This window comes from Coturnix japonica, chromosome 1 (genome assembly GCF_054131305.1).
Source record: "Coturnix japonica strain WE chromosome 1, WE-NBRP24, whole genome shotgun sequence".
Lineage (NCBI taxonomy): Eukaryota > Metazoa > Chordata > Aves > Galliformes > Phasianidae > Coturnix > Coturnix japonica.
In genome coordinates this window covers 71,547,553-71,556,777 of record NC_140663.1, presented here as the reverse complement: position 1 = coordinate 71,556,777, position 9,225 = coordinate 71,547,553, and the positions used below count along the sequence as shown (strand labels likewise).

Below are 9,225 nucleotides of genomic sequence, written 5' to 3'. Positions count from 1 at the left end.
TGCCAGCAGTACTGGCATTTTCCTTTTTCTGGGGCCATTGTGAATGCTGGCTGTATTCTCAAGTGTGCTAGTGTTCCCCAAGCTCTTCTGCTTGAGGGAAATGTGTAGTCACTGTGCTGCATGTGTGTGCATACCGCTACACAATCACATTTGGTGACCCTGCTTTGCTAAGGTCTGTGACTTACTGTGCAGTTAGGGATCTACTTTCTGCAAGAGCACTACACTCCTGTACCAAAAGAATCAAGTTGGGACCATGTCATCAATGTATCTGTGTTTATTGAAAACAGCTTTTAATCCTTCAGCTCTGTCTCACCACATTCACTCACGTATAGCCTGCCTTGCTCTCTGAGTTGGCTAAGTAACACTGAGCTGCTTTCCACAGCCTTGATGTAATTATTGAATGGGCCACTCTGAAACTCAGCAATGGAGCTTTCTGTGGTTAAATTTCCGAGTCCTCAATAGGGCCATTCAAAAATACTGTAGTAGGAAGTGCTGGCACAGATTCACTGGGGCAGTGAAAGTTTTCAGATGGTAACTGTTTTTCTGCTGAGGCAGAAGGTTTTCGGGTTGACTTTTGTTCCACAACCTGACTCCTAATCATCCCTATATCTGAGTGCCAGGTTTGTCCCCGACGCAGTTTCTTAAAGGTGTTACGGAAACCTTCGGTACTGAAATAGTAGATCAGGGGGTCCAGTGTGCAGTTCATACTGGCCAGCATCATTGTCACAATTAGCACCTCACGCACAAAGGTCTGCATTTGCTTCTCGACATCAATCACCCTGGCCTTTATCAAACCATATACAGCCAGAGTAGTATTGTAGGGTACAAAGAATATGACGAAGATAACCAGATTGACCAAGAGGAGACGAACTGTCTTCTGCTGCCGCAGTGTCTTAGGCTGTCTGGCCTGACAGAGCTCCCGAAAGATCTGAATAGAACAGTATGTCACAGAGGTCAGAGGCAGGAGAAAACCCAGGATTTCAGCCAGGATAACCAGAGGGAAGAGGTTTTTCTGCCACATGTCGTCACTAAAGCTTTCAAAGCACAGGTAAGTAGTCTGGTTATGTGACTCACAGTGGTTTTGCTTATGGACTATGGCTGTGGGGATGGAGCCCGTAAGGATCACGACCCAGACCACCAGGCAAAGTAGCCTGGCCACCTTGGGACGCCGCAGGTGCCGCCAGCGAAGTGGGTGCACAATGGCAATATAGCGATCCAGGTTGATGCACATGAGGAATATGCAGCTACCGTACATGTTGATCTGAAAGACAGAGCCAGAGACCTGGCACAGGGTGTTGCCAAAGGGCCACTCATGGTTGAAGTAGTAGTAGAGCCGCAGTGGTAGAGGGAGGGTGAAGGTGAGGTCACTCATGGCCAGATTGAACATGTAGATCATCACCACTGATTTCAGGCGCAGGTAGCGAACAAATATCCACAGGGCCACCACATTCAGTGTCAAGCCTGTGATGAATATCAGAATGTAGCCAGGCAGGAGGAGTTTGTGGTAGAAGCTGTAATCCTTGCATGGCTGAGACACATTGGCAGCTGACATACCCAACAGGGATAAGGAGAGGATCTCAGTGGGATGGCTGAGGCAACTGAAGATCTAAGGAGGCCCAAAGAATGTCACTGAGAGAAGTCATTCCTCAAGGAAGCTGTGGACAGGTTGTTCTCTTCATCTGCAGAAAGAAAAGTTAAGTTGAAAGGGGAAATCTCTTTCAAGATCAAAATCCCACCATATTGTCTTCTGTTGCAAGAACTCATAAAGAAACAGAATGAGTAAAATACACAGTAGAAAAGTGAGAGGTTAAATGGCAGAATACAGAAAACAGACAACAGATTCAGTTGCGCAGAATCTTGCACATGCCTCAGAAAATGCACATTGTTTCAATTAGTGCTGTGAGCACATGCATGCAAGCAAGGGACAAAACAAAGGAATGCACAGAAAGTAGAAGGGAAGGGCAAGGGGAAGGTAAGGGGAGGAGAAGGGGGAGGAGAAGGAAAGGAGAGAGGAGGAGAGAAGAGGAGAGGAGAGGAGAGGAGAGGAGAGGAGAGGAGAGGAGAGGAGAGGAGAGGAGAGGAGAGGAGAGGAGAGGAGAGGAGAGGAGAGGAGAGGAGAGGAGAGGAGAGGAGAGGAGAGGAGAGGAGAGGAGAGGAGAGGAGAGGAGAGGAGAGGAGAGGAGAGGAGAGGGAGGGGGAGGGGGGAGGGAGAGAGGAGAAGAGGGCACACACATAGAGGGAAAAAATGCTGGCTGGCTGGAACTTAAAAGATAATAACTTCATGGTCATTTTGTATCAGAAAAACAGGACTTTGTACATTGATTATAGATAAAAAGAATGACACTGCTACTAGACTCAACTCCACCCTAGTTCTCTTAAGTGAAATAACCCATGTAAATCTGAATCCCAGCTAAGGGCTTGACTAAAATGAATGAACTGTGGTAGATAGGTGCAAAGGGCCAGGGAAATCTAGCAATTTGACTCATATTTTCTAGGAATGCGAGTGCAAATGGGACCAGGACATTCATCTCAGTTCCATCCATGTGTTAGACAATGTAAACACCTATATGAGTGAGCAGGGATGACAAGCTGAGAGTTATCAGATCGCCTGACATCCTTCTGTGTCATTGCACAGGTCCACCTCCAAAGCAGCTTTCTTAGTGGTACTTCAATGTATTGTTGAGATGTATTTGAGCGGCTTTCACCTTTCTTTATAAATGATTGACAATTTTGTGTTGTAAACTTGCTTAGGTTTACAGGATAAAATGATCCGACAAGAAAAGGCAAATATGCTAGAGATGTTGGTTTTCAGTACAACCATTAGATGCTTCAAAAACACAAACTCAAGGGAGACACACCTACTTTTGCTAGAATGGAAACTCTGTAATGACTGCAGACTGAATAGACCAGGGACTGTGTCTCAACTGAGACAAACTGAGTGAGATTGAGGCTCCTTGAAAAAACACATCCTGCTCCAGCACCTGTGCCCAGTCCAGCCAGCCAGGTGAAGGCAACTTGTCTGCATAGACAAACCATTTTTGTCAGCTGTTATTCAAGAAATGCCTCTAAACAATGCAATAGATAAGTGTAGGCCATAGTATGTGAGATCAGTGGTTTACCTATGAGTATTGTTTCAAATAATGGACGATGAAGGAATAATGTAAGAACAGTGCAGTCACTCCTTAAGTTGTTGTTTTTAGACCACTGGGGTAAGAGCCATGTGGTTTCAGAGATTTACTAAGTGCTTATTTCATCATACTGCATTATAACCCTTCTTAACAGCATTTTGCTCACAGACAGTCCTTTGATGGATTTCCCCTCAAGGAAGGTTTCAGCCATTGAAATCTCCCAGATTTTCCTGTCAGGAACAGCAGTGTAATAAATCTGTTGGGTTTTTTACTTGCCATCACCTTTTCCTTTTTCTGAATGCTCTTTCTTTAGGTATTTAGCCTGTAAGCCTTTGAGACACCAGATAGCGGAGTTCTGAACCGGTAGTGTGAGAAACAGATTTCTTTTTCTTTTCTTGAAAGCGTTTGATTTTTTTTTCTTGTGGGTGGATAGAAGCACAGCAGCAAGTATCCATGAGCTGAGATTTACTAGAGACTAATGCTGATGTTAGTAAAGATAGGGTGATAGCCTCAAATTTGACGTAATGGATACTGCAATCAGTGTCAGAGCCCCAGCACAAGATGCAATTCCTCTTTGGAAAAGAGGAAGCTGTGGGAGCAGAATGTTCCTCTCCAGAGCACTAGAGGTACTGTTTTGACTGCTCGTCACTGAAGAGGAAATCTCCTGATATAGCAGGCTGGTGGTAGGGAGGCAGAAGCAATGGAACTAGTTCAATTGATGGCTAATGTTTCACAAGCCACATTCACTGTGGATATCTCTAAAAGAGCCTCAAGTACTCATTGCTCTATGTAAAAGTCGCCGAGTGGTCTCAAGTCATCAGCTGTGCATGGGGGCAATGGTAGCACAACACGAACGAGCAACAGAAGCAAAGCAACCAAAGAGATACTTTCACTGCAGTGCTCTGCTACAGGAATCATCCATGTGATGAGATGCTCAAAATCCTGAAGGAACTTCCTATTTGGCAGCTGACCTTAGGTGGCCTGTGAGATGAAGGAAGCGTCTTACCTCACACTGCAAATTGCCCACAGCCCTTCACCCAGTAGAGACAGAAAAGAGTCAAACTGCGACAGCCCTTCCTATCACACTTTCAGGTAGACAATGAATTTGTTACTCATGTTCTTGCTCTGGTGGGGAGCATGGGAAATAACGTGGACGTACAAGCAACCATGCACATGCACTAAGAAACTTCTGCAACGGAGGAGCAGAAGAAACTAAAAGGAAGGAACACTGGTGAGGGAGGAAGAGCTGCTGGTAGAGGTGTGAGATGGGGGCAGTGCTATGTGAAGAGAGAGGAAAACATGATGATAAAGGGTTGGTAAACAGGCTGGAAACCAGTTAAAGTGAATGTGTCACAACCCCCTCCCACATACACCTTCCTGTGACCACCCTATAGGGACCACAGTCATTCACATGCCTCCAGTAAGTGCTCAGGAGCTGCTCAGGGCCCTGGCTGGTATGAGGTGCTCCCAATGGCTTTGGGCCAGGCTGCTCTGTGATGTCAGGGCACCAGCAGAAGATGAGGTACAAGTCAGCCCCAAGGCAAGCACCTCTTGTCATAGGCAGCAAAAAAAGCTGTTTGACAACAAATCTTTGAGTTTGTGACTTGGGTTTCCTTGCGCAGGATGGAAAACCCTAGCTATACTTCCTTATGGAGGCTGGAACAGGCAGGCATGCCTGAGGTGAGGTTAGATGAGATGACTCTGCCTGGGCCTTGGTATTTTCTCTCCTCACAGTCCCTTACCTGAGCCTTATTTACCTAACACCACAAAAATAATGAAGTACCACAGCATTATAGAATTGTTTATTGTAGAATGGTTTGCTGGTGGAGGGGATTTTAATAATCATCTAGTCCAAGCTGCTTGCCATGGGCAGGAACATGTTTCACTAGATCACACTGCTCAAAGGCCCTTCCATCTTGGCCTTAGACATTTTAAATGATGGGATGTCTCTCTTATAACCCCCCTTTATATTTGTTAAGCTTGCAGTGAAGTTTCCCCAGACCTTCTCCAAGCTGAACAAGCCCAACTTATCATAGAATCATTGAATCGTTAAGGTTGGAAAAGACCTCTAAGATCATTTAGTCCAACTATCTACCTGCCACCAGTATTGCCCACTAAACCATGTTGTTTAGTATGACATCCACATGCTTGCTGAAAACCTCCAGGGACAGACAACTCAACCACCTTCCTGGGCAGCTTGTTCCAACACCTGACAGCTCTTTCAGAGAAGAAATATTCCTAATATCCAAGCCAAACCTTCCCATTCCTTCTAGCCTTATCCATCATTACATAGGAGAAGAGGCTGACCACCACCTCCCTACAATATCTTTTCATGCAGTTGTAGAGAGCCATAAGGTTACCTCTGAGCCTCCTCTAGCCTGAACAATCCAGTTCCCTCAGTCGCTCCTCATAAGACTTGTGCTCCAGGCTTCTCACCAGCTTCATTGCCCTTCTCTGGACACGTTCCATGGCCTCAGTGTTTTCTTGTAGTGAGGGGCCCAAAACTGAACACAATCCTCCAGGTGTGGCCTCACCAGAGCTCAGTACAGAGGAAAAAATCACCTCCCTGCTTCTGCTGACTGCACTACTTCTGATACCAGCCAGGATGCTATTGGCCTTCTTGGCCACCTGGGCACACTGCTGGTTCATGTTCAGCCAGCTGTCAACTAACACCCACAAGTCCTATTCCTCTGCACTGGTCTTCCAGCCACTCTGCTCGAAGCCTGAAGCACTACCTGGGGTTGTTCTGGCCAAAGTGCAGGACTGTGTTAAAGCTCATACACTTGGCCTCAGCCCAGTGATCCAGCCTGTCCTGTTCCCTCTATAGGGCCTTCCTACCCCCAGGCAGATCAGCATGTCCTCCTAAGTTGGTATCAGCTGCAGACTTACTGAAGATATACTCAATCCCCTCATTCAGATCATCAAGATATTAAAGAGGTTGAGTCCCAGTAGTGACACCTGAGGAACACTACTCATGACCAGTCACTGGATTTAACTCCATTCACCACCATTCTCTGGGCCCAGCCATCCAATCAGTTCTTCACCCTTTCTGTACCTGTCCAAGCCACAGGCTATGAGCCTCCCCAGTAACCTTCCCCTCAACCTTTCTTTACAGGAGAGGTGCTCCAGCCCTTTGATCATCTTTGTGGCCCTCTCCAGGACCTGGTCTAACAGCTCTGCAATCTTTCTTGTCCTGAGGGTCCCAACATGGATACGGTACTCCATAGTCATGAGAGCAGAATAGTTATGTGTGGGGTAGAGAGATGAGGTGAAAAAAAGAGAGCTAGAAAATCTTTCCAAGCATGCCACAGGGTCACTGTCTCTGGGAGTGATTTGTCATGTAATCCCTGGTGCACCCTGAAGCTGCCTGTGGATGCAGGCAGAGAACACAGAGTTGAGTGGCAAAAGAGTAGAGTGGTGCAGATGAGAACACAAATTGCACAAGCTGGTTTAGTAGATCTGCTGCCAAGAGGAAATAAATAACAAAGAATGTGCTAGACTTCAAAAAACAACCCACATAGAAATTAGAAATTGAAGCAGATTTTTGGTAGATGATTATGAATATTTATGAATTATTTTTACTCACTCTGGGTGGTATCTAAGCCTTAATTTTCACCTTTCTTTCTCTAAATATGAAGTTAGATTATGACAGTGATTAGAATAGTGGAAGCTAGCATTCAAGACTGGGCTCAAAGCTATACAACCCACAAGATGGGGTCTTGCTGGCACTGCAGCTCTGCAGAGGTATCACCCATCCTTGCCCCCTAAGGGCCTGTGGAAGAGGACTTCCAGTGCAGGCAACATGGCAAGCAAACTCTGCAGGCTCCCCACACTCTTAGCATTGCAGGACCCCAAGGAAGCCTAAGTTTCAGTAAACTCTGGGATTTGCCACTCAATTCACCTCTGTGACTGCAGAGGTGTAGAGGGTTCTCTGGATACCCTACAGTCATCTGTGTCAGCACGTGCTCCAAGCCCCCAGACCTGTGCCATCCAGCTAGCAAGCTGCCTCTGTCCCACTTACCTCTTTGTAGGAGAAAAGCCAAGGGTGCATGTGGGCTTGGTGTCTGATCGGTTCTGCCGCAGCAAAAGTTTTTGGTTCATTTGGGCACCAGGACAGCAGCTTGAATCACAATACGAGTTAGCAGGCTCTTAGGGCACTTGCTTACCCAAATCTCGGCTGTCCCCGCTGTGCCGCAGCTGGCTCTATGTCTGCAAGCTGCAGCTCATCTCTCCTCTCTCTCACTTCCTGACACACTTCATTCTGGCCACAAAGCATGAACTTTGAAGCATGATCCTATGACAGTAAGCGCAAATGTGAAAGAACAACACCCAGGTGCACTCACAGCTGAGGAGGCATGTGCTAGGTCCGAACGCCAGATAGTTGTTCTTTGCTACTATGCTAACACGGCCACCCCCACAGCTGATGAGGAAAAAGTACAACATCCCCTTCCCTATGATGTTGCCAGACAGAAGTTTGAAGTGAAATACGGGAAGTGAGAGCTTGTGCAGGCACACAGGCTGTGAGCGGCAGGGTCCCAAAATAACCCAGCTCTGCAGGGGTGTCACTGTCTGCAGAAGGCAAAGGCTACAAGCATCCCTGTCCTTAGAAGGTGCAGTGCTAGCAGAGCATGAAGGCTGGAGTAGCAGGACACTGGGGACTCAGTACCGCCTGGCACAGCTGCTTCCTGGTGACTTGCTTTTGCTTTGCAGTTCCTAGCACACCGAATGAGAATGGAAGTCATGGGGCACTCCCCACTCCCCATGTCCTTCCCCAGGACAGCTGCTGCCTGCTGTCCCAACACAAGGAGCCGTGCCCTGGGCTCCCAGCTCATCCACCTGTCAGCTGGCACAGCCCGTGTTTAACTTTCTCACACCCTGTGCCCCTTGTTCTGCCTCATTCAGGGAGCGGCGCAATGAGGAATATACAACTTTCTGCTGCTTGTACACCCTCAGAGGGGACGGTGGCACCCAAAATGCTGATCTCACCTGTTTTAGTGTCTCTCTCTTTCAACCAGACCCCTTTCTCACTTCCTCATTGCTGGGATTTTTGTTCTCACGGCTGTTTGTGTCATGGCTCTGTACCATGAAAGGCTTGCAGATAACTGGGGGCAGGGGCTTCCCCCTTTGCAAAAAGTCCCTATTGCTGTCTGCAGGGCCTTTCCCCTCCCTCTCACCCCTCACTGCTTGCACACACACACATGCCAGCCATTACCATTAGTGTCAGAGGAGCCCCACAGCATCCCTCACCCCACAAGGGATCACTCACCTCAGCGGCTCTCACATAGCATGAACAACCTGCTTCTGGGCCCAACTGCCCCTCGAGGGCTTGGCTTACAGGGGGAGAGAAGGTACCCCGTCATTCCCCACTGCTGCCCAGCTGACAGCAGGTAGGACCAGATTTCCGGGGCTACACCCCAGTGCTGCAGATCCCAACATGCCTGACGCCCTGCCGTGCCGGAAAGCAGGAGCTGGGAGCACAGCAATGCTGGAAGGATAAGCAGAGAGAAGAAAAGCTCTGCTGCAGCAGCTGGGTTTTGAGGGGATGGCTGAGCACAAATGCTTTTCAGACCTCACTGTGTGGACAGATGTGGATGAGCACAGAAAAGGGGTTAACTCACATGTGTAATGTTTTTCTTCTTGGTCAGGATGAGGGGATTGAGTGCACCCTCAGTCGGTTTGTAGGTTACTCCAAACTGGGAGGACATGCCAATCTGTCTGAGGGTAGGAAGGCCCTATGGGGGGATCTGGACAGGCTGGATCACTGGGCTGAGGCCAACTGTATGAGCTTTAACAAGACCAAGTGCCAGGTCCTGCACTTTGCTGGAATCTGGGCCTGTGTGAGGATTTTTACATTCCTGAGCCATCAGCACAGCTGGAACTGGCCAGATGAGGTAACAGCAGTCTTTGCCCCCAGGAGGTTTCAGCCCCACGGTCACACAACCCTACTGAGAAAAGGAGTAGCCACCACACTGTGCCTTGCTGGGAGGAGGGAACCCTCCTTCCTGTACCTTCATAGCTGTAGCTATGAGGGTAGAGAAGAAGGATGTCCAGCCTGGAGGAGGCAGATGAGGGAATGTCAATAAGGACAGAAGTGGAG

The 9,225-nt window shown here is 48.0% G+C and overlaps 1 protein-coding gene across 1 annotated transcript; it reads right to left on the bottom strand.

Moving 5' to 3' along the window:
• Positions 1-259: 259 nt before the first annotated feature.
• LPAR5 (lysophosphatidic acid receptor 5) lies at positions 260-8,259 on the bottom strand. The gene is made up of 2 exons (XM_015873169.3): positions 7,150-8,259; positions 260-1,679 (listed from the first exon to the last, which is right to left on the bottom strand). Exon 2 carries the CDS (start codon positions 1,550-1,552, stop codon positions 440-442), a length of 1,113 nt encoding a protein of 370 aa, XP_015728655.2. The 5' UTR covers positions 1,553-1,679; positions 7,150-8,259; the 3' UTR covers positions 260-439.
• Between the last annotated feature and the right edge of the window lie 966 nt (positions 8,260-9,225).